The sequence below is a fragment of the Amblyomma americanum genome, chromosome 5, assembly GCF_052857255.1.
Source record: "Amblyomma americanum isolate KBUSLIRL-KWMA chromosome 5, ASM5285725v1, whole genome shotgun sequence".
Classification (NCBI taxonomy): Eukaryota; Metazoa; Arthropoda; class Arachnida; order Ixodida; family Ixodidae; genus Amblyomma; species Amblyomma americanum.
Window position 1 is genome coordinate 5,022,468 of NC_135501.1, and position 25,707 is coordinate 5,048,174.

Below are 25,707 nucleotides of genomic sequence, written 5' to 3' on the forward strand. Positions count from 1 at the left end.
CTTCACCTACCCCTCTATAGTAGGTGAAGTTTTAGATACTTTTAACGGACATGGTCTTGGTTTGACTTTTACCCATGAACTGCCCGACGTTTCGGTTTTACAGTTTTTAGACCTCAGATTAACGTTCTCTGAAGGACACGTCTGCTGGGGCTATTATCCACGCGCAAAAAAGGAGTTGTTGCCGTATGACTCGGCGCACTCCAAGACTATAAAACGAGGAATAGCTTCGCTTTGTATGGAATCTTCTCTCCAAAAATCGTGTCCACATCAAATGTTTGACAGTTTTAATCATCAGATAAGCCAGCTTTTGGCTGCAGGGTTCCCCTGGTCTGTTCTGACTGCCGTTTCCGAGGCCATTCTTCAGAAGTCCAAACGTGGAGCAGGGCCAAAAATTGCTGAAACTCAACAAAAGGCCCCTAGGCCTGAGGTCGTGCTGTATATCCACAAAATTTTGCACAACCTCAAAAAAGTTGCAAGCAGACACGGTCTACCTGTCGTGTTCTCGGCTCCCAACAAATTGGGAAAGCTCTGCCCACGCATTTGTGACGCAAAAAAACGTGGGTGTCTGAAGAAGCACCAGAAACCGTTCGTTCGGTGTTACACTGGAGTGGTTTACTCCATTCCTATGTCTTGTGGAAAGTTTTATGTCGGCCAAACTGGACGTTGTCTGAATGACTGTCTGGGGGAACACGCCCTAAATTTAGAAAACCGAGAGGACAAATACGTGCATTTGGTTGCGCACGTTAGTAACTGTGAAGAATGTGTGGCCCGGTTTGAAGAGACGAAGGTTCTTGGCAAGAGTAGAGATAAGACGGCACGGATTAGCCTAGAAGCCTATCATATAAAGAAACTTGGTGGCGAGTACATCAGCGAACCTTCTTTATCTCTGTTCGCGGCGGAGATCGCTTTTTTTAAAGCGGCTAGCTGTTAATTTTTACAAATGTTTCTTTTCATGTCTCACGCATGTCTGCCCGCGCATGCGTTCTGCTTTAGTGGCTTTTTCGCACCTTGTTTTGTTATCTCATTCTTTCTTTCTTTTTTCTTTTTTCATGGTATATCACCCCATCCTTCGGCCTTTACAAGGTGTGGCCTTCCGCCAATAAAGCCAGTTGACAGTTTGCGCTTGTGTGTGTGTGTCGCTTTTCTCGTGTGTCGTTTTATTTGTGCAAAAGAACATTTCTAGATCAAGGTGTTGTAAGTTGTGTTTTATTTTATTCCTTCCCTTCTGTACTGGATAAATAAATTATAAGTACAGCATGTTCTGTTTTTTTTTTCTCTGTAGGTCTTTGTGCCGTTAAGCCTGTGCCATGGCACGGCTGCCAGCTCGGCGGAGCCAGCCATCGGGAAGTCATGCCAATCCTAGAAGCTCTTCAGTGCCGGAAAGGAAACGTAAGTGCATCATTTTGCAGCCCTGACAGTTGCAAAGCAGTTGCACCAAAAAATTAGATTTCACTTACCAACCTTAAATTTCACTTGTCAGTAAAATGAGCTAAAGAAAGTTGCATGTATTTCTCCTGGATTGAGTTTTTTTTTTTGGCAGTGAAGTAGTAGCAACTCGGAATGCTAAACTTGTTAAAGGGACATTAACAGTTAGTCTTGTACCACTTCTTGCCAGTGTTTGTTTTCACCGCTTTCATTTCAGAGGTGGAGACTTCGTCTAGTTATTGTATTCGTGAAAAATTGATTGTCTGGTTCTTTCTGGCTATATTGACGTCAGGGTTCTCCCCGGAAGTTGAGGGTGCGGAGAGGAAAGGCCATGTTTTATTATTTTTGGCATGGAAATCTAGATGCCTGACTATTATAACAACGATAATTGATTTCAACACTGCTGTTGCGTTCTTCACGGGATCCTGGGAGGAAGAAAAGTATAGCAGCCGAACGCATTGAAAGATGACACTGTAGCACTAGATTGAACTCAACTTGATTTCTGTCTGAGGGCGTTGGCAGTTTTCACCCAGGGGAGCTGAAGGCATACACAGAGTGTGAAAAAGCCACACTTTCAGAGACATTTTGACTCCAGCCATGATAGCTCTTTGTGCACAAAATGTCCTGAACGTGTGGGGAGATCCCTGCTTGACTGACATTTGTCCAGCAGAAGTAGGCAGCCAAGAAAATTGGATTAAATTATCTTCCTGCCAGTCAATTCAGACTGAACAGGATGGGTTGCCGTTGTCGTGAAGTGAATGGGGGTGCAGCATAGCATTTGGGGTCTTCACTGTTGGGCACATTGCAAGGAGAAAACAAAGCTCAAGTCAAGGAATCTGAAGGTGTCATTTACAGGAACCTTGTGAGTTATATCTTGAGAGCAAGAACATCGGAGAAGATAGTAACGACTTGAATAGCTGAAACCTTCGCGGTCACAAGCAAGAAAAACATGACAGTCATCCACAAAACGACAAACTTTCATCGCAGATGTGTCCTCAAGTTGGCCTTGTAGCGCTCTGTCATGTACAAAGAAATCACTCAAAGTTGGAGCAATACAAAAACCTATACATATGCACTCTTTTGGATAAGAATTTGGCCTCCCCACATGGTAAGCATGGATTTAAGGTAGGCTAAAACAATTCTGAATAATTAGTGAATGACATACCGGCTGTTTCGAAAATGATTGACTGTGTTTTTCAGTGACATCACTACCGCTCACAGTAGTTTGTAATGGGTTATCGAGTAGTACAGATCCTTGATGTCAATCAAAATGCACTCAATGGCTTGTCATAGTAGTCGTTTAGAATGCTAATTACGGCGTCGGAATTCTTAGCTTGAAAAGGGTCATGGTAAAAGAATGCAGCGCAAAAAAACAAGGACGAACAGAAGTGGACAGGACAGGGCGCTGACTACCAACACATTTATTCAGAAAGATGAGCAGCTTATATAACGCAGTCCAACACCCACGTGACCAAGAAAATAGCAAACGCGTTCAACTATCTAATACAAAAAAACAACAAAAAAACAAAAACAAAACGAAGTACGCAATATCAAAGTGATACATATCTAGGTAACGCGAAGTCAGCCAAGAACCGATAAAACCGAGAGGACCACGACGAACCATTAGGTGCACGCATGGAAAATGATCAGTCAGCGACCTTTTCCCGCCAATGCAGCACGAGGCAAAACGAAAACGAAAATAACAATATAGTCACCGAACACTAAGTAAACGTCGAAGCTAAAAGCAGGGTCGGGGCCAAACGCATAACAAAACAATACAAAACGCAACGCAAAAGCTGAGTCAACCGTTCACAGTCAAACTGAGTCAAAAAAGTTGAAAGTTCTCTAGAACAAGAATTAAAAGCAGACGTGATTAAAAAAGACGTGTTGATAGTGGGCCTAGAAAACTGGACTCCTTGTCTGTAAGTAAAATTGAAGGCGTGCTGACGCACTTGTCTCCAGCTTTGGCAGGGTCGTTAACTTGTGTTAGTTTTTCTTGCAAGAACTGTCCTAAACATTTTTGCCAAGAACCTTTTTTCGGACAGAATAACACGAAATGGCACGTCAGTTTTATGTGTATTGGCAGTAAAAAAGCATGGTAAGTTGAGTTTTTTTTGCATGCTTGTCCAAGTTATACTGCTTGCACAATTTTTTAACCTTGCACTTTGGCTTTGCAAGACTTGTTTTTCTGCACTCCCTACATACTGACTTGACGGCATCAAGTACTTTTGGTTGAACCCATCCATGGAAGGGCAACGAATCCCTTGTCAGGGCAATCCCTGAATCCCTCGGCGAGGCACTTGTCATGCAGCTAGCCAATATGCCTTTATCACCATCATCATCATCAGCCTGTCTATGCCCACTGGAGGGCAAAGGCCTCTGCCATGTCTCTCCAATTAACCCCGTCTTTGGCAGCTGCTTAATATCATCCACCCACGTAGCTTTCTGCCGCCCCCTCCTACGCCTAAGGACTAGTCTTGCCTTCGCATTACATGCTCTGTACAAGCCCATTTGTTCCTCTTGATTTCAACTAGGATGTCATTAACCCGCATTTGTTCCCTCACCCACTCTGCCCGCTTCCGGTCTCTTAACGTTACACCGATCATTTTTCTTTCCATAGCTCGCTGCGTTGTCCTTAACTAGAGCTGAACCCTTTTCGTTAGCCTTCACGTTTTTCTGCCCCATAGGTGAGTACTGGTAAGATACAGCTGTTGTATACTTTTCTGCGTTGTCCTTAACTTGAGCTGAACCCTTTTCGTTAGCCTTCACGTTTTTCTGCCCCATAGGTGAGTACTGGTAAGATACAGCTGTTGTATACTTTTCTCTTGAGGTAACAAGAAAAATTATGGGAGCACTTTGCCAGTCTAAAGTGCGGCAAGGCAAAAGCCTTTGGCTGCGCTGACTGCGATTCTAGCATCGCAGGTTCCCATACCAGTGGCACTCCCAAAGGCCTTGCCCCACTTTCGATCTAGACGACATTGTTGGCGCTTGCGGTCTGCTTCTCTGGCCTTCTTTTCTTCTTTAGCTTCTGGTTTCTCTGGTGGTGGCATGCAGGTGGTGCCACCAGCGCGCGCCATCAACATCCAGAGTTTTTTTTTTTTAAACGCGGTGGAGAATTGTGTGGCACCGAGATTCGATTCTCGGTCCTCTTGCATGCAAGGTGGATGCTCTACCTGTACACCATCACTGCATCTGTCCCACAACCCGCTTAATCACTATGCGCGAAATGGAGTCAAAGACCCTAGCACATAGTTCCTTGCTCTCACACTCGCTGAGGTGGTCTTTCCTGTCCATCCAGTGTGTACCTGTCACCATGTCAAAGACCAAGCTACCCTCAGTGGTCCGTCGCATCGCCCACATAGAGTGACCAGCTGTCGCAAGTACTACATCAATGTATAGGGCTTCGGTTTCTTTGGTTGCATTCTTACACGTCTTCTCTCAGCGCGACTGCACACCTGCTCCGAACTTTTATTTCGACCTCTTCCTTTTCTTCTCACTGTCTCCACCTTCACACACTTCATTTTTCAGTGACATGTCATCATAAGCAACATTTTCCTTGTTTCCTTGTTTTCAGTTTCATCGCAATACCATTGCAAGTGCCCTAAAAGGTGTTCTGGAAAAGTTCGTTTTTTTGCTTTTATTTTATGTTTTGGGTTGCCATGATTTCAATTTCAGTCGCAGACAATACAGCCGCAAATTTAGTCCATGGTAATAAAAATACACCTGGACTATTTGGTTTTCGTAGACTCAACCTCATCACCTTTGGAAATCCTATGCCACTTGAAGGCACCCCAAGTAATTTTTATTGCTCTTTTTGGACATGATGTAAGTTATAGTATAATAAAACTGCTACATACTTGGGGTTTAAAGAACATGTCACCAAAATAACAAACATGAAGCAAGCGGACTACGATTTCTCCTCGCCTGCTGCTATAGGGGTAATGTGCCCTACTATTTGCCTATGGCAGAGCTGCAAACTACCACGCGATTGGCTGAAAAGCACTCCGCAAGTGTTTTTCACCATGGCAACCATGTTGGTTAATGACATCCTAGTAAAGATCAAGAGTAAGAAATGGGCTTGGGCAGGGCATGTAATGCAAAGGCATTAAATGCCTTGATATCTGTTCGAATATTAATCTTACCTAACTTGTACTAGAACCTACGCGTGTAGTAAAAGAAACTGCAAATATTCTAGATGTGGTATTAAGGAGCCATCCTGAAAGTTTCTCCTCCATTACACACTTGCGTATAGTCGCCATTATGTCATCCATCATCATCATTAGCCTGACTACGCCCACTGCAGGGAAAGGGCCTCTCCCATGTCTCTCCAATTAGCCCTGTCCTTTGTCAGCTGCACCCACCGTATCCCTGCAAACTTCTTAATCTCATCCTCCAACCTAACTTTCTGCTGCCTTCTGCTATGCTTGCCTTCTCTTGGAATCCACTCTGTTACTCTTAAGGACCAATGATTGTCTTGCCTTCGCATTACATGCCCTGCCCAAGCCCATTTCTTCCTCTTGATTTCGACTAGGATGTCATTAACCCGTGTTTGTTCCCTCACCCACTCCGCCTGCTTCCGGTCTCTTAACGTTACAGCTATGATTTTTCTTTCCAAAGCTCGCTGCTTTGTCATTAACTTTAGCTGAACTCTTTTCGTTAGCTTCCACGTTTCTGCCCCGTATGTGGGTACTGGTAAGATACAGCTGTTGTATTTTTTTCTCTTGAGGGGCATTGGTAAACTGCCATTAATGATCTAAGACAACCTGCCATATGTACCCCACTCCATTCTTATTCTAGTTATTTCCCTCTCATGATCCGGATCAGTGGCCACTAGCTGCCCTAAGTAGATGTATTCCTTTACCACTTCCAGCACCTCTCTGCCAATTGTGAACTGCTGTTCCCTTGCTAGACTGTTGAAAATTACTTTGGTTTTCTGCATGCTAATATTTATAACCACCGTTCTGCTCTGCCTGTCTAACTCATTGATCATGCTTTGCAGTTCACCTCCTGAGTGACTGAGCAAAGCAATGTCATCAGCGAATGGTAGATTATTCAGGTATTCTCCATTAATTCTTATGCCCAACTGTTGCCAGTTCAGGCCTCGGAATACCTCCTCTAAACAGGCGGTCAATAGCATTGGTGAGATCGTGTCTCCCTGCCTGATGCCCTACGTTACTGGAATTTTATTGCTGACCTTATGGAGGGCTATGGTAGCTGTGCAGTTGCTATAGGACATCTTCCAGTATTTTCACATAAGGCTCTTCTACACCCATGACTGGCAAGGTTTCCATTGAGTCGAATGCTTTGTCGTAATCAATAAAGGCTATATTTATAGGTCGGTTATATTCTGCGCTATTCTATATCACTCATGATGCTATGAATGTGATCATTTCGTTGATTAAAGTCTTAAGTTACCCTGACTATATTAGCGATTACCTTAGTAAATACCTTTTAAGCAACGGACAGTAAGCTGATCGGTCTTTAATTTTTCAAGTCCTTGACATCCCTTTTCTTAGGAATTAAGATAATGTTAGCGTTCTTCCAAGCTTCTGGTACGGTTGAGGTCATAAAGCATTGCGTATACAGGGTGGCTAGTTTTTCTAGCACATTCTCTCTTCTGTCCTTCGAGATCTGTCGTTACCTGATCCTCACCAGCTGCTTTCCCTCTTTGCTCCTAAGGTTTTCTTTACTGTCTATTTTATTACTGACAGGATGACGCATTGCTGCGCCCTACTGTCTCTCTCATAAACGTTCTGATTACATTGGCTACTGTATAGATTTGTCATCTACACAGTCTTTAACTTCTATCTTTTTTCGCGCCACAGTCCAGGAATGACAATCCGGCTGTATGATAAAGGCAACGATGAAGCAATGAACAGCGAGCTCCATGCCTTCTTTTCATCTCTTAAAGCAACTTTTCAAAGCTGATCTATTTAGGAAAACAGATTGATATCTAAACAAAAGCTTAACTCCCATGACAGTCGAAACCAGCCGTGGTTCACTAAGTCACTGAAAAAACTATAAAGTAAAAAGAACCACCTATTCCGCGCAGCTAAAAGCATTCCTGGTATCTGCGCATGGGACAAATACTATGCCACTGAGAGCTTGCATTTATCAGCAATCAAAAACGCTAAGCGATACGTTTATCACGACGAATTGCTGAGAATCCTGGAAAGTAGCTCAAAAACGTTCAAGCAGGTTATAAACCCTAATAATGCACGTTCAGTTACCCTCAATAAAGATTCAGGAGAGCCATTCAGTAAAACTGAATGTGTTAATATCTTTTCAATTGCTTTTTCCTTTGTTTTCCTCAGTTTTCAACGGCGTATCGCTAGCCTGATACGCCGTTACCTATTCTGTCTACTACCATTCCCCATACCATGCCTGTAACCAATGTGTCCGCTAATGGAATATTGTGTCTAATAGATAAAAATTAAACTTTCATCTTTGGCAGGCACTGGTGGAATAAATTCTAAACTTTTAAAGGGCACCTATCGTTACTGTTTGCTTAGCCGCTCTCCACAGGCACCATACCTGATCATTGGAAGAAGTGAAAGGTCGTTTCAGCCTACAAATCTGGTAAAAAAAATTCACCATTAAATTATCATCCTATCTTGCTCACAAGTATGCCCTGTAAAATTATGGAGCATATTATCTGCTAGCGATGCAGTGATGGTGTGGAGGTAGAGCGTCTGTTTGTGTTCAAGAGAACTGGGGTTTGGATCGCGGTGCCGCCGCGCTATTCTCCACTGGGTTTGAAAAAAAAAAAATGCTGATTGTTTAGCTCCGTTTAAACCTAGTGTGCACACGATAGCTGACCCGAAGAAGACTTTGATTTGCTCGCGGATGTCACTGCTGTTTCTCCGCTTTTTGACGGCGTCGTTTGGCGAGTCGTTCCGTTCCTTGTTCCGGTGCCTGAGCCGCGCTTGGCATTCCTGGCTTCTTGGGCTCGTTGTCGACTCACCTTATACCACGCGACACCTTTGGGATCGGTCAGTGTGGCTACCCGCAGTCGCTGTCGTCGGTCATAGTATACACGTGGACTCTGCGCTTCTTCACCCATCGTTCATCTGAAGAACGAGCGCTTCGCATCCTCTGTTTATGAAGTGGCCAAGCAATGACGCGCATCTGTTGCCCAACTGCGCATGTGCAGCACACTTGTAGCTACTGCGCATGCGTGATGCGTGCAGCGAGGCTCCGGATTCGGCGACAGCAGTGCAACCCTGACGCGGCGCACTTGCTGCTCGGTGCATGCGCATTAAAGGCTCTGGCTCGGCCCAGTGACTTGGCTTTACATGGCACAGTGAAGCTGTCGCTTCAACAAACTCTGCTTGTTGATGGAATTGCATAAACAGGCTTGGGGTGCGGCCTGATCTCGGTGACCAGAACCGACAACATACTCCGTCACCGGAACAGGATTTGGCCACCCTGGTGTAGTAGTTGGCCACAACCTCTTATATGAACAAACCAATTAAACCTTGACCCTCAGTCACCAGCGGCTGCGGAGCAACTGACGAAGGCAGCAGCGAGACCTCTGACGCAGCGGAGGGAATCTCTGGCTCCAGACAGGCCTTCATTGGAATCTGAACCTGGCAAGGGTAGACACAGCTGGCAAAGAACAGCCTTTGCCCTGCAGTGGATGTAGTTAGGCTGATGATGATATAATCTACTTTGAAACCACGCAGTTCCTGGATGCTAACAAATGTCTTCATCCTGTACAACATGGATTTTTCAAGAAGTTTTCCTGTAGCATACAGTTAACTGTCTTTCTTCACGATCTGCATGTCCAGACTGATACCATTCTTTTAGACTTGCTAAATCATTCAGCAAAGTTTCCCATTGACGTTTGTTATTGAGAACTTTCTGAGCTGAACTTGCACCCCAGCATTTCATTTCATTTCATTTTATTGCTCTCAGGGCCAGTCAGGTGTTACAGAGAGTAGTGGTTAATATAACGAAACAAATGAACAGAATATATATATATATATATATATATATATATATATATATATATATATATATATATATATATATATATATATATTCAATTTTTGGAGATTTTATATTATATTGACAGAAATCACTTTTAGTATATATATATATATATATATATATATATATATATATATATATATATATATATATATATATATATATATATATATATATATATATATATATATATATATATATATTCGAGCGCACTAGAGCTTTATGCTGCAGCAGTTTTAGAAGGGCAGGGGCCAGGGAAAAGTTGCGATGGATGAAACCAAGTATGCAGTTCATTGTGTGCCTTCCAAGAAACTAATCTGTTATTTGAACACCGAGGTACTTGTTAACTTGGTTGAGGGAGGTGTCATCAAGGGAGTATGAGCACGATATTGTTTGTTTAGTCATGCATATGATTCTCATCACCTTGCATTTGTTAAGATTTAGCCTCATAAGCCAGGTATTACACCAAGTTTCAATATTTTTCAGGTCATTTTGAAGAGCACATGCATCACCTAGGTTAGTAAATTCTCTGTATAAAAACAATCGACAGCGAAAAGCCTTATTTTGGAAGTAACTAAAGACGGAAGATCATTAATATAGATTAGGAAAAGAAGAGGTCCTAGTACTGATCCTTGTGGAATGCCAGATGTTGCAGGAAATTTGCGGGAGTCATGATTACCAGTGACATATTGGTGCCTATTACTTAAGAGACACTCAGTCCATTTTAGGATAGCACTATCAATATTTAGTTTACTTAGCTTAGAAAGTAACAGTTGGTGTGAGACGGCATCAAAAGCTTTTGCAAAGCCGATAAATATACAGTCAATAAGAGATGAGCGATCAAGAGTAGAAATCAAATCATTAGTGAATGCAATTCGTTGTTTCGCAGGAATGATACTTATGAAAACCATGTTGTGAGTCTGCAAAAAATGAATTAGATTCCAGATAGTCAACAAGGTGTGAATAGATAATATGTTCAAGGAGCTTGCACGGAATTAATGTTAAGGAAATAGGTCTGTAGTTATTAATAAGGATCATGAACGTCACCAGATTTGTGGACAGGAACCAGCTCGCCAATCCTCCAGTTGTCAGGTAGTGATGTGCTGAGGAGGGACTTTGTAAAAATTTCGGACATTAGGGATAAATATAAACATGTACTTTTAGATACTTATAATTGATGCTGTTGACCCCTGCAGCTGATACAAAATAATAGGGTAGAACGTTGGGCCAGTTGGTGTAGCGACATAATTAAAAACTTTGCGCAGAATAACACAGGACGGGAGGGAGAAAGGCCATGACAGCGGTGCTGAAGAACTTCAGAGTGTGCAAGCAGAAACCGCAGAAGTTAAAGGCCGGGGCTGTGGCGCTGCTGCGTGATCTGAACATGGAGAAGCTGATAAAAGCCGTGAAGGAATGCAAGTCAGATACGTTGAATGTGTTTTTCACAGTGAAAACACACGAACCCCAGAACCCTTTCAGTGCCATTATCACGGAGAGAGACTGCTGGCAGGCACTGGTTAGCAAGTATCTTCCGAGTCACCTGAGCTCGCTTGTGATTGATGATCCTTTGAAGCTTCACAGTTCCGATACCCTGGTAAATCAACTTCGAGAGGACGCTGGAAGATATAACTCTGGGTTTTCGGTGGACATTGAGGAACTGTTTTATTTGGTGCCGCACGAGGAACTTTTCTTGGCCGTCCGTGAGTGCATAGAAGAGACTGGCGCAGTGGCTTTTCAAAACTTATGTGGTGTTTCATTGGCTGGCTTTTTAGAGTTATTGAGCGTGTACTTGAATTCGATTGTAGTCAGGTTTGAGAATGGGTACTATGTTCAAAAACGCGGGATATGTATTGGCTCTTGTGTCGCGCCAGTTTTATGCGATATTTTTAGCTAAATTTGACCGAGACTTGAAGGCTGATCTTGACAACCAAAGCATTGTTGGTATTTTTAGATATGTTGATGATTTTCTAGTACTTCTACAACTAGATTTGAACAATGACGTTTCTACGGTTGCTGACTCAGTCTTGAGGAATTTTTTTGCTTGCTCCAAGACTCTGAATTTTACTCTTGAACTACCACAGGCCAACTGTCTGCAATTTTTAGATCTAAAATTATTTTTCAGTATTGACAAACACCTTTGTTGGGCTTAGATGCCGCGTTCGAAGAAAGCATTGTTGCCATATGACTCATCTCATTCTAAGCTCGTAAAACGTGGCATTGTGTCTTCTTGTCTTAGATCAGCCCTTTCAAAGTCATGCACGCATACGGTGGAATCCAGTTTTGACCACCAGGTTGAACGTTTGGAGCAAACCGGATTCCCGAGACCAGTAATAGGTTCTGTGGCGGAGTCGATGCTCAAACAATTTAGTAGGCTTGAGAGGGCCGTCGATGTTACTCACCCCACGCTGGCAAGAGAAAAAAAGACCTTTTCAAGTCATTCCTTATGTGCACAAGCTATCGCACAATGTCAAGAGGCTGGCTAATAAGTTCGGAGTTTATGTCGTTTTTACAACCCCCCTGAAATTGTCCCGCCTGTGCGCCATGACCAGCGGGTGCCAAAGCAAAATGGCAAAGAACAAATGTGTAATCAAACCAAACTCAGTTTGTACCTCGCACTGTTGGGGTGGTGTATAAGATTCCGCTCAGCTGTGGGTCTGTGTACATAGGCCAGACAGGGCGCTGTCTCAATGACAGGCTCAGAGAGCATGCCAATTCTCTGGGCGCAAGTGCCGGCTCGAACCTGTCTTTGCATTGCCTCAAATGCGAACACTATACTGACAGGAATAAGAAGAAGAAACAGCAGTGCCGTCCTTTCCTCCATTCCACTGTTGTTCTCGGGCGAGCTTCCGATAAGATGGCCCGGGAAATTGTAGAGGCCCTTGAAATTAGCACCACGGAAGGCTGCGTGAGTAAGGCTTCGGTGGCCCTTCTCAAAAAAGAACTCGCCTTTCTCCGCAATGGATAGCCTGCTTTTGTTGTTCAAATCCGATTAGTTCTGATAAGATTCTGCATGTGCCTATTCTTGATGCAATTTTTGCTGTATCTATGAGCGTGCTCTTTTCTTCCCACACGTGATGTTCTGAATTTTGTGCGCTTGCGCCCTCTCTGCTTCTTAAGGCGGTGTATCTTTTCTGAAAATGCAGTTGCAAGTTTGCGCTTGTGTGTGTGTGTGTGCGTGTTTCTCCCTCCCGTCCTGTGTTATTCTGCGCAAAGTTTTTAACTAAGCTGATGCAAGCTTCCTTTTCTGATTTAGCTTTGCAACCCCGTCATCAGTGACAGTAATTGGCTCCATCAGAACCAGTTCTGAAACCACAGTGTCAGGTAAAGTAGACAGCACAGTGTTAGTAAAAGATGAAAAAAAAAAGCATAATTCAAGACATCACAACACTTGTCAGGTGGAACCGGGGCACCATTTTGGGAGTGAAGTAGAATATCTCTTTTTGCGCATAATAATGACGTTCCAGAATTTTTGTGCTTTGGAAGCAAGCTAGTCAGGCAATATGTCATGATAAAAAGCATGCTTAGCGAGGTGCAAGGCCTGCTTGTACTGTGACGCAACAGTAATATAATGGTGCCATTTACCAGAAATGCTTGTACACTTTAAGCGCCGGTAGATGCGTTTTTTCTTGTTTAGTGGCCGCTCTAGCGATAAGTTAAACCAAGGTGCTTGTTAAGAACAAAAACGCGGCGAATGGGAATGAATTTTTCATTGAGTTCGTTCAATTTCGCTTTCAAAATGCGCCAGTTTTTGTGAATGGAATGCCCCCAGAACTGCAGAAAGAAGGCATTAGCAAAGCGCTCCAGTTCTTAATTAATGGCTTAAAAATCTGCCTTGTTATAGTTTCTTAGTAATTTATACCGTCTTAAAGGCCTGGGAGAGCATGACGGCATAGTTGGATGAATCCTTATGGGCACTTAAGCCTGGAAGAAAGTTAATTGAGGATATAGTTTCTGGAGAGGTGGTTAATACAAGATTGAGTATGTTGGCAGAGGTCTGGGTAACACGGGTGAGTTTTTTATGTTCTGAACAAGGTTGAACATTGAACACAGAATAAATGCAGAACATTCTCATGAAGCAGATGAGATATGAAAATAGGGGCTATTCCATGAAATTGCGGGAATATTGAAATCACAACAAACATAAAGAAATCTAGAGAGGACATAACATAAAACATAAAAGAAATCTCGTAAATCTAGAAAGGACCGAATTGATAGCGTCACATAGGTAGTCACAGAAGGAAGGCTGCAGGCTAGGTGGTTGGTAGCATACGCAAAATACAACATCCTTATGATTTCGATGGATACAAATGCAAATAAATTCCAGCGAACAATCTACGGGAACGTTACAGGACAAAATTTCATCTAATACAGTGATCAAAACACCACCCGCTAAGCATCCGCACTGATCACATCTGTAAACGTAATTTTTCCAGAAATGAACAGTTCCCGAGAATCAACTTTCTCGGACAACTACGTTTTGGTCACGATAATCACATTGGTAACGCACGTGTCGGCTAAAGATGACAATGAATCACGCTTATTTAAAATGCTCCTAATGCTAGCAAAAAAGGAACAAGTAATCTGGACTAGGTAATGCCTGAAAGACCACGTTTTCCTATGCCGAAAAAGATGGCGAAGTTGAAGTGGGTGAGCTTGGTGCATCGCTGTCAGAGGCACGTGCGTTTGGTGCATCTAGTTCACATACCGCATAAGTTTCTGTGCAATATACATAACATTTTTCGTTTACATACAACCTGTTATAACGCAAGTTATATTTGGTCAAATGTTTAGGGGAATCCCCCATGGTGGAGTAGATTTGTAATAAGGGAGTAATTACCCATTGGTGTCCATTCATTCATTCATTTCCTCAAAGGTCTCAAACGAGACATTACATGAGGGAATGGGTGGTTATGGCAAACAAAGGTAATAAATTATGATGAGGGGTTTTCGATGAGCCGCGTGAATGCTTGTGGGTTGATGATAGTGGCAACTTTGATGGGCAGGTAATTCCAGTCTCGCGCTGTACGTAGGAAAAATGATTGCTGAAAGGTCACAAAATGGGCTCTTGGGGGAAACACTGTATTTTGATGGCGAAAGTGGGCAATGCGATGGGATTTTATTATGTAGGGGTTATCAAAAGGTAAGGAATGGAAAAATTTATGAAAAAGGTTAAGACGTGCTATTCTACGGCCCAAGCTAGGGGGGGGGGGGGGGGGGGGAAGGGGGGTAGGTTTATTTGCGCTTTTAGTGCGGAGATGGTGGCATTGTAGTAATAAATAGACAGTAAGAAGCGTGTCGCGCGATTCTGAACCGACTTGAGGACGTTAGTAAGATTATTGTAGTGTGGGTCGAAAATAGCATTAGCATACTCCAGCTTGGGTCGCACAAAAGTTTGAAAAGCAAGCCGTTTAATAGAAGCTGGAGCGAGAAAAGGTTACGACGTAAATAGCCTAACGCACAATTAGCAGAGTTTATGTGGTTAACATGAGAAGTCCAAGTTCGGTCGTGGGAGATATGCACACCAGGATATTTGAATGTTCCAGATGTAGTCTGCATGTTATTGATAGTATAATTGGGCTCAACATAATTGCGACGACGGTGAGTAGACATTAACACGGTTTTAGAAACATTTAACGACATCAGCCAAGATTTACACCAGTCCTGTATGTGAGTGAGTGAGGTCAGTTTGTAATGTCAAATGGTCGGCAGAGTTAGTAATTGCTCGGTAAAGGACACAAACATTGGCGAAGAGTTGGATATTAGAAGAAATATTACAAGGTAGGTCATTAATATATATCAAGAATAGGAGTGGCCCAGGTATGGCACCTTGCGGTATGCCTGACAGCACCGGTGTTAAGGACGAAGGGTGTGAGTTGGCAGATACGAATTGCTGGCGAAAAACCTTCGAATCCAGTTTAGAACCCATGGATGAAGATTAAGACGTGATAACTTGAACAGGAGACGGACCATGGGGGACCTTATCAAACGCTTTTTTGAAGTCTAAAAATAATGCGTCAGTCGGGATGTTGTTATCTAGGTTTAAATGTAAGTTGTGCAAAAAAAGAGCAAGTTGAGTGTCACAGGAATGATTTTTGCGAAAACCATGCTGAATTGGGTGAAAAAAATTGACGGTTGTTAGAAAGTTAGCAATATGCGAGTATAATACATGTTCCATTATTTTACAAGAGACGCTTGTTATGGAAATGGGGCGGTGGTTACTTGGCGATGATCGGCTTCCTTTCTTGAAGACTGGGATGACCTTGCCCACCTGCCAGTGATGTGGAAATGAACCGGTGTTGAGTGATTCCTGGAATATAAGTGATAAGAAAAGGCTACACTTATGTTTAGTATTTTTCACCAATTTTGTGTTGATACCGTCCACACTGGTGGATGACGAGTTTTTCAGTGCAGTTAACAAAAATAGCACATGTTAGCACTAAAAGATGGTGCTACACACATGGACTGATATTTGTTTCGGGTAATTGTTTCTAGAGAAGAAAATAAATCAGTCTCGGAACTTCAGAGAGAAAGGTTGTAGGATTTCATATTGCGTTAATGCCACTGAAGGCATCATTTGGGGAAATTTTGCTTATAAAATTGTGGTAATTATTGCAACAACAATGTTGTTGGCTTGGTGTGGAAACTTCTCGCCTCGTACCTGGGTGATGCCCTGTATGCCGATGTCACCTGGGCCACAAAGAGCTTGTTCCTGCAAGAGGCGGCCCTTCAGCAGGCCGTGATGGCCGTGGAGAGATTTGCAGCCATAAGTGGGATGCGTTGTGCGCCTGACAAGTCCGAGGCGATTTGGGTGCATGGAGGAGGAATCTACATGTCCCCTGGCTGATCCTCTATATAGAGAGTGAGAAGATCCCACAGAGCAACAAGACCAGGATTCTAGGTTTGTGGGCCCAGAGAAACCTGAAAGCCTCGCACACCATCCATACTTTAAGGCCTCGGGGATGACCAAGAGCATAACAAGAAGGGCATGCGAGAAGAGGACATGCTCCACCTCATCCAGGTCCTGGTGATCATCAGAGTGATGTATGGCATGCTGTATCATGACCACTCGCTAAACACACAAGACCAAGAACAAGTCGAGTCCATTATCAGAAGTGCATACAAAATGGCGCTGAATCACTATGTCGAACGAGAAGTTAGTGGCTCTTGGGATCCACAACATTTTTGCCGAGCTGTCGGACATGGTACTAGGTACACAGAATGCCAGACTGCAGAACATAGTTCAAGGCAGAGCAATCCTTCACCTGACTGGAATGGTAATGAAGCTCTTGATGGGCAATGGTCGCTCCCACCTGAGATCGGAAACACGATCAAGGTGAGCCCCATCCCGAACCATGAACTCTACGAAGGTCAGCGCAACGCTCGTGTTGACCGACAGTGGCGAAAATTCAAGGGCGACCAGCACGTAACCTATGTGGACATGGCAGCATACCCTGAAGGGGCCTCTTTGCGGTAGCCGCCTCTAACGAAAGAAACAACTCCTTGACCCTCCCGGCCTCCGTCTGGGCAGAGAGCCCAGCTGCGACTGAAAACCATAGCCGCAGCGCTAGTCATCAAGCACCACGACAGGGTGGGCACGGAAGTTTATGTCGTTACTGACTCGCAAACAGGCTTGCCAGAACTTTACCAATGGGTGAATACCGGCTGCTGGCGGCTCAGATCCTGTACCCAAAGCTGGAAGAATGCCATCAAATCACGTGGACGTCGGGCCATGCAGGACTGGAGGGGAAAAAAAGGAGGAAAGCCTTAGCTCGAGCGTTAACCAACTCCCCACTCCTTTACCTTCTTGCCCCTGCCATTGAGTTACAGCGAACGCCTTGAGATCCAGCGACTTCATTGCAGTATATGTCTTCCCCCTCACAAAAAGCTGAGCATTGAAGACTCTCAGGCTTGTTCAAACAAACATTCCCAAACCTACACAGACACAGCTGGATGTACCCACTGCCCCTGACGCGCTGAAACACATGCTACGCTCTTGCACATCTCGTGGGTGCTACTCCCAACACTTCGAATGGCCTCGCACATCATTTGAGCTCTGGTGGGACAAGAAGTGCTCGTCCAGCAAGTTTGTTGAGTCGCCATGGCCAGTGGAGTCCTGGAATGAGGGAGTCACTCACTTGAACACGATCAATAATCTTGTTGGTTTCAATAAACGTTTCTCCTCCTCCTCTTCAATGTTTACTCAATTTGGCGACATTATGTGTAGCAAATTACTGGCATGATAGTTTTTTATTTATTTATTTATTACAATACCCTCAGGGCTCACAGACTGTTATAGAGGGGGTGGGTGAAAAAAAAGTACATATAAAAAGTACAGGCAAAAGGCAAAAAAAAGCAAAAAATCATGGTGCAGATGCTTGTTCGATGACATACTTGGTGATAAGTGGCTTGAAGGATGATGCGTCTTCAATGAATGTGGTATGGGGTGGAAGGTGGTTCCACTCAGTGCTAGTCTTCGGTAAGAAAGAATTAAAAAGCACATTCGTTTTACAGGTTGGGATGGCAACTTTATGCGGATGGTCAATACGTGATGATACGTATGATGGTATATCAGAAAAAAATTCCTGTTTTAGTGTCTCGTTATGAAAGGAAATGCTGTGGGAAAGCCTTAGCCGTGAAATATTTCTACGAACTGCGAGATTAGTCAGACCAAGTTTAGATTTCATTAAGGAAACACTAGCCGTGTGAGAATAATTGGAAAGGATGAAGCGAGCTGACTGATTCTGAACGGCTTCTATAGCATCGATTAAGGTGAGTTGTGCGTGTTACCTCAGGTTGACCATGGTGAGACTTGAGTACATGTTCTATTTTAAGACTTGTGAAATATGAAAGCACATGCTAGAGATGATAAAAATGTTTCGTACAGGTAACAAGGAAAATGCAAATTATTACTGGGTGATGCGTTGTTTCATAGTTGCCCCTTGAGTACCTGTGATAGTCACTGTGCTGCTGGTATCATTTCCTATGGGCGATATGTTCTACCACCTGTTCAACAGGCTGTATTTTTGAATACCGTTGATTGCTGTCTTTTTTGTTCTCATTCATTTTTATCACTGTTTGTTGTGCCAAAATTTGGTGTTTTTCTTGTGCAGGTGCTAGAATTGTGGAGTTCAACTCAGGACATCTGAAGCCATTTGACTATGGTGTGTCTGGAAATTTGCAGTCATCTTTGCTTTTGCTGGAAATTTTTTGAAGTGTTATACAAAGAATATGAAGTTTTTAAAAAATTTCTACTGTGCATGTGCTAATGTAATGCTTGGGTGCAAAATATCTGAGTCACTATGACAGCGTGTTATGTTCAGCGGTGCTCCAGCTGTTCCATTTGCACCATTCTGATACACTGACATTTTGCTGCTCCAGTCTGCTCCAGAAGTGGAAAATTGATCAGTATTGCACCTTAGCTACGCCAAAAGAAAGGTGCGGTCATGGGAAAATGACTGTTTTTGCAATTGTTCAGGCTTTCAGTTCGCATCTTACTAAAGCGTTTCCGCAGTCGGCAATCCAGGGTGGGCTGGCTTGTGGTAGAATTTAGCAGCCAGTTCATTCGCGCACATGGACGAAGGAAAGACCTCAGGATAGTGGTTAAGTCACATTTTTTGAAGCCGGCTGCCCCCTCTTTATTGTCTCAGTGCGCTTGCGCATGCACAGCAGGCTTTGCAGCAGACAACGCCACTGCGCTCAGCATTACTATTGGCTGCGCCTTCGGCCAAAGACTCCTAGTAGGCCTTGCAAAAGCGCATAACTTCCGGCACACATTTTGGTGTGCAGTTCGGATAGCGAGGGCCTCTCCCGAGTTATCCTTCTTCCATGTTCGTGCATCATGTTGGTTGCATCATGTCAGTCATCCCTGAAGCGGGCTGAAGAAGTCTCATCTTTTGGGTTATAATAAAAACATAGGGTCACTGACCAAGTCAAAATTTTAAAGAAACGTATTGACGTTTCGGAAGCCCTACGGCTTCCTTGTTCACAATGGGTGAAACCAGGCAAAAGCATGCGTTTATATCTTATTCAAAAATGCGTCGTAATGATCTTGCGTAGTCAGCAGGCAGATTTCCTTGCGTCCGATTTAGTGTACCGGGAGTGGTTTGTATCATCAAGGACTCTAGATACAGGCGTCTAGAAGTGATTCGTTCTCTGGCAAGCACACGTGCCCCGTCCCAATTGATGACATGTCCAGTCTCTTGCACGTGTTCGGCCAGAGCGTTAGCAGCACTGCGTCCTTTCGCCACGTCATTTTTGTGCTGCTGGATCCGTCTGCACCAGTTTCCGGATTCCCCGATATAATTCCGGTCGCAATCTTCACACGGAATCTTGTACACGACCCCAGGATATCTGTCAGGGGGAAGCGGGTCTTTCACATTGACGAGCTCGTTTCTAAGCTTGCTTGTTGGAACGTGGGCAACTTGCACGCCGTACTTTCGGAATACCCGACCAAGTGCTTCACTGATATGTGGCATGTAGGGGATGGATGCGCGTTTTGGCTTAGAAGCATTGGCGACGTCAGAAGGTGGCGGTCGCTCCAGTAGTTTCTTTTTTGTGTTTGCCACAAAACTTCTTGGATAGCCCAAGAAGTAGGCTATCCAAGAAGTTTTGTGGCAAACACAAAAAAGAAACTACTGGAGCGACCGCCACCTTCTGACGTCGCCAATGCTTCTAAGCCAAAACGCGCATCCATCCCCTACATGCCACATATCAGTGAAGCACTTGGTCGGGTATTCCGAAAGTACGGCGTGCAAGTTGCCCACGTTCCAACAAGCAAGCTTAGAAACGAGCTCGTCAATGTGAAAGACCCGCTTCCCCCTGACAGATATCCTGGGGTCGTGTACAAGATTCCGTGTGAAGATTGCGACCGGAATTATATCGGGGAATCCGGAAACTGGTGCAGACGGATCCAGCAGCACAAAAATGACGTGGCGAAAGGACGCAGTGCTGCTAACGCTCTGGCCGAACACGTGCAAGAGACTGGACATGTCATCAATTGGGACGGGGCACGTGTGCTTGCCAGAGAACGAATCACTTCTAGACGCCTGTATCTAGAGTCCTTGATGATACAAACCACTCCCGGTACACTAAATCGGACGCAAGGAAATCTGCCTGCTGACTACGCAAGATCATTACGACGCATTTTTGAATAAGATATAAACGCATGCTTTTGCCTGGTTTCACCCATTGTGAACAAGGAAGCCGTAGGGCTTCCGAAACGTCAATACGTTTCTTTAAAATTTTGACTTGGTCAGTGACCCTATGTTTTTATTATGCCTCTACTTGACCAGACGACGTTTCGTCAAACTCTTTGACTACATCTTTTGGGTTGAAGAACAAAAGCTTGGAATAAGTCCAGCCAGGTCAAGCTTTGTTGGAACAAGGGAATTTCAGCCTTGCTGATTCACTTTGCGAGTTTTATGAATTTTTAAAAAATTCCAAGAAGCGTTGAGATAGTGCCAACATGAAAAAAAGAATAGTTCAAGTGCCCTTTGGACTTTTAGTCAGGCATGCTTGGTTGAACTTGCATGCAAGACAGTGCCAGCTAGGATATAGTTTAATCAGTTGGTACTGGAGAAAGGAGCCTTGTGTTTGCTGCTTTTGTTTGCACGGCAGGGTTCAGGCGGGAGATGGTGGTCCGAGGTACCGTGCCTGGGCAAGATGGTGGGCGTATTATGTCAGACATTTACTACTACACGCCTACTGGGACAAAATTGGTGAGTGCACTTGCCTGCTGAAGTGTTGGAATGGTGAAGAACAGACAAAAAAATGGATATGAAAAAATGGTGGACAGTTTTAGGGCGTGTGCAAAAGCTTTGGGCATGCATGGAAATATTTCAAGCAGCATGCGCGCAAAGTTTTTTAGTGTTTGCACAGTGTCATTTGTGATTCCTACATGGACGGCATTGACAACTTGGCAATGCCCTGTTCACCCACTTCGCACCAAATGCAGCATCGGCACTGCATTGTTGTATGCAGCGGTCAGTTGTAAATGATGGCATATGCTTTCAGTTCATGCTTTCTCACCCATACATTAAAATATAAATGACTACTGGTCATTGTTTTTAAATAGTGTTAAGTCTCGCCGGTACAGTGTACCAATACTGTCATCATAGCAATGACCGTGGAAGAAGCAGTTTTTCGGCTTGTACTTTCCGCTGTATTTTCGTTGTTCTCCAGCTTGAAAAAGATAAAGATGGTTAATGCACTTATCATTGCTAGTGTACGGTGGGATTTAAGACACTGGTAGCTGCCAGAAACGGAGCAATGGTTTACTGGTGTTGCAGCTCGTAGTCTGCTGGGCAGCCACCCTTCTCGTCTTCGTCTGTCTCTGGTTGTTCGGCCCAACTTCACTACAGTCTGGCCCCCGCAGGAAAGGGGGAGCCACCCTGGCAACTCATGGCGAAGAAAGGACAGCGGGGTCACAGTATGACCTCAGGTCGTCGACATGTACGAGCTCATGTCCAGGGCGGCGAAGGTCACTGGAGTGGGATAAAGGTTCAACGAGGTAGTTGACGAGGAAAATCTGTTAGATAACACAGTAGGGCTCGTGATATTGTCAACCAGCTTGCTGGACAGTCCCGCTGAAGTCGAAGGTACTAGACATGCGCACCGGGAAGGAAGGTGACTATTATTACTGCGTGCTTTCTTGTGACACTGCTCTTTTTAAGTTAGGGAACGGGCCAGCTGGTGGCATTCTTCAGCGTGCCGGGCAGCTTCTGAAACCGAGGTTTATTCCGAGGTGTCAGGACGGTAGGGCAGGATGGTTGCTTCAACATTGGTGTTGTAGGCATATGTAACAAATAGTAGAATCCGGTCCCAGTTGGAGTGATTGGAGGCGATGTACATTGACAGCATATCACTTAGTGTGCGATTGAAGTGCTTGGTGAGCCCATTGGTTTGAGGATGGTAAGCGCTGGTGGTCTGGTGGTCTGTGTGACATTGATTTAGGAGTGCTTAACAACTTCAGATAAGGATTTGCCCCTATCACTGAGAAATTTATAGGGGGGGGGGGGGGGGGGGGGGGCGCTGTGCTGCAAAATGAAGTGGCAAAGAAGAAAGGACGCGATATCGGTTGAGGTGGAGGCCGAAAGTGCTGCGGATTCCCCATAGTCAGTGAGATGGTGGACAGCCATGGTGATCCACTGATTTTCTGCTGGTGTGTACGGCAGAGGCCGCTTACAGATCGATTCCGACACGGTGTGGGCAAGAGAGGGACTATAGTAGAGTTGGGGGAGGATGCTTGCAACGCTGGCAATTGGCAAACGAGCGCACATACCTACTGGCGAAGGCATACATGCCACGCCAGTAGAAGCACTGTCACAACTGTTCATAAGTCCTGAACACACCTGCGTGGCCACACTGGTTGTCATTAAGGTAAGAAGCGCAGGTAGCACTACAGAGGTGGCGAGGTACGACAAGCAGCCACTTTCGGACGTCTGGTGTACAGTTGCATCGGTATCGGAGACGGTCAGGAAGAGCGTAGTGCTGTGGCTGACAACGAATGGTACGAGGAACCGACGAGGGCGACGAGTTGGTAAGGAGATCGGTGGGTGATGCCAGCTCTGGGGCATTGCGTTGCTCAGAAGGCATGTTGTCGACGGACAGAGAAGATAAGACAAAGCTGGAGGCAGGTGGCAACAGGATGTTCAGGTGGCACCGCCAAGCGGGATAAAGCATCTGCATCAGAGTGCCTGTGCCCAGTCCAGTAGATGACGCGGATACCATATTCCTGCAGTCGAAGCTACCAGCGGCTGGGAAGGTCTTTCAGTGAAGATAACCAGCAAAGCTTGTGGTGGTCCGCAATAACATCGATTAGGCACCTGTACAAGTACAGCCGAAATTTTTGAAGTGCCCAGACTATGGCCAACATTCCTTTTCACTGACCGAATAATTAGTCTTGGCCTTGGTTAAAGCCCGGCTTGCGTACACCACGACGTATGCCGGATTTTTGTTGGGCTAAAACAGCGTGGAGGCTGGTGTCATTGATGTCGGTGTGAACTTGAGTAGGCGTAGCTGGATCAAAGTGGTCTATTGTGGGAGACGAAATGAGTATAGTGCATAATTTTGTAAATGCAGTGTTGCAAGCCAGCAACCAGGCAGAAAGGTCCAGAGACCGGAAGCAGGCAGAATGGGCGAGGGAACAAACGCGGATTAAGGACATCCATCCATCCATCCATCCAAGTGCAGCCATACGACTACAAATCACCCGGGATCACCTGGGTTCGAGCTCTTGACAAGGACGAATTGTTCTTTTTAAATATGAAGTTTCTTTGGCCAGTTGGTTCTGAAAACTTGACCGCGTCATATGGGGGCGTGATTTCCTGAGGGTGGATTCTAGATAAAGGATGCAATTCCCCTTCTTATTAGCTTTGATTGAACAGAGTGGCAGAAGCCCCCCTTTTGCCCGTGGGTCATACCCCCAACAAACCCCATCTTCACAAAACACAATATGAAGATCTAAAACCATAAAGAGTTACCCTCATGCACTTGACGTCTAAATTTTAAGCCATTTCCATGCTGTTGAAATATGGATAAAACATTATGCACACCCTCTTTGAAGTTCAAACTTCCACCCTTGGTAAAAATGGTAAAAAATTGTCCACATATCTGAAAACATTCCTAGCTGTTAAAACCTGGTGAAAAACTTGAAACATTTACGAAAGAAAAATATTACATAACACAGGTACAACACGGGATCATATACATATGCCAGCTTTCTGCAGAAAACACTGCTGAATGTTACAAAAGTGGATTGTAAGTAAAAAGTAAAAGGGGTAAAGATCCCCTGGAGACTCCCTCAGTGTTCTGAAAAGAAATTCGTAATATCTTTCAATAGGTAGTGCTCAAACTACGGCGAACACTGTGTCACGGCGAAGCTGTGTCACGTGAATTTGAACTTCCGTGTCGTTCCTGTGGTTTCGTTTGCATAGGCATTGCTTACGGACGTGCGGTTTCAACCTTTCTGTCCTTAATGCCAACGCTCACATCGCTGAAAAAAGGGTGTTGAGCGCTGCCTCAAACTGCAGCAACTTCACTGCAACGGAATGCAACATGTTCCGAGTGCCAATAAGTAGTGAACGGCGAAAGCAGTACGATGTTGCGATCCGCTGGCAGACTGCCTGCTACGAGCTCCACGGACAACTCTTGGCTTTACTTCTAGCATTTTGTTGGTGGTAAACGTTTCAGAGCGTTGTGGAAGCTTGAGAATTTGGTTAAGTAGGCTGTTTTCTCTCCTTGAGGAGCACTAGTCTCTCGCCTGGACTACTTCGGCAACAGCCGGTCTCGCATGACGGCGGCAGAACCGCGCAGGCATAGGTGTGCAGATATGTGCTATTTGGCCTCTGTCACTACAGCTCGACAAGATGTTAAAGGACAGAACGATTTAGTGCTCAGAAGTTTGTGCTGCATGGGAGTTGCTGGAATTCAGAGCTGGCACTTCGGGCCTATACGATTACAACCGTCAGCTGCCAAAACGGCGGCACCGGCCACGGCGCGGTCCCATTTCCTGACATTGCTTGTTGCAGTATATGTGTTTACGAGCACTTTTAGGATTTATAAATTGTTATATGAGAATATATTTGCTAACTTCATGCCCAAAGTGGAACACGTTTTCACCAGCAGACCAGTTGACATATGTGCACGCAGCAGGTATAGAAAAATTATAAGCGAGCTGTTACGGTAAAGTTCCCCGTTTGCGTAGACCCGCATGTTGCAGTTATGTTTCTTTATTCCTGTGTGCGGAGGGGGAGGGTGACAGACAAGGTGATCGCATTACAAAGTGATAAAAAATATTCGCCACCATTCTTTTCATACTCTGAGGCAGTAAGGTCTGAGAAGCCTCACTTAAGGATAACCAAACTTTAAAAAAAAATATAGCAGCCAACATAGTTTAGCTTTTTATCACCTTTCATTTTACACCACATAGGAGAATTGACATCGGAGACAAATGTTATAACGCTGTTATAACTGTCGCTGCGCAGCTAAGCATCATTTGAAATCTGTCCAGGTGCTGAACATGCATGTGAAGTAGATAAATGTCTGCGTCTCTAGCTTATGTGTGATGCATTGCATGCTTGAGTATAAGAATATTGTACTGAATGGTTGACTTATTAACTGAGATTGACATTGGTCATTTCAAGAAGTGTAGAATGCTGCAAGGATGGCTAAGGCTGGTCTCGTGGTCGGCCGGGTCAATTATCCGTGAGCATAAAGAGTAATAAGCATTCTATGAAATTGCTAGTTTTAAAATGCCAAGGAACACATTGTGTTCACAGACATTGCAGATTT

The 25,707-nt window shown here is 44.4% G+C and overlaps 1 protein-coding gene across 26 annotated transcripts in view; it reads left to right on the forward strand.

Annotated features, from left to right (window-relative positions):
• LOC144132256 (uncharacterized) overlaps positions 1 to 25,707 on the forward strand; it is a 317,492-nt gene that overhangs the window by 37,259 nt on the left and 254,526 nt on the right. For 16 of the 26 annotated variants that reach the window (XM_077664518.1, XM_077664524.1, XM_077664530.1 and 13 more), the window contains 3 exons: positions 1,283 to 1,389; positions 18,528 to 18,578; positions 21,034 to 21,134. In XM_077664518.1, coding sequence (XP_077520644.1) covers positions 1,308 to 1,389; positions 18,528 to 18,578; positions 21,034 to 21,134 — 234 coding nt within the window. In that variant the 5' untranslated portion in view covers positions 1,283 to 1,307. Of the gene's footprint in view, positions 1 to 1,282; positions 1,390 to 18,527; positions 18,579 to 21,033; positions 21,135 to 23,496; positions 23,641 to 25,707 lie in introns of all 26 variants that reach the window. The other 10 variants (XM_077664514.1, XM_077664513.1, XM_077664520.1 and 7 more) reach the window with 2 other exon arrangements.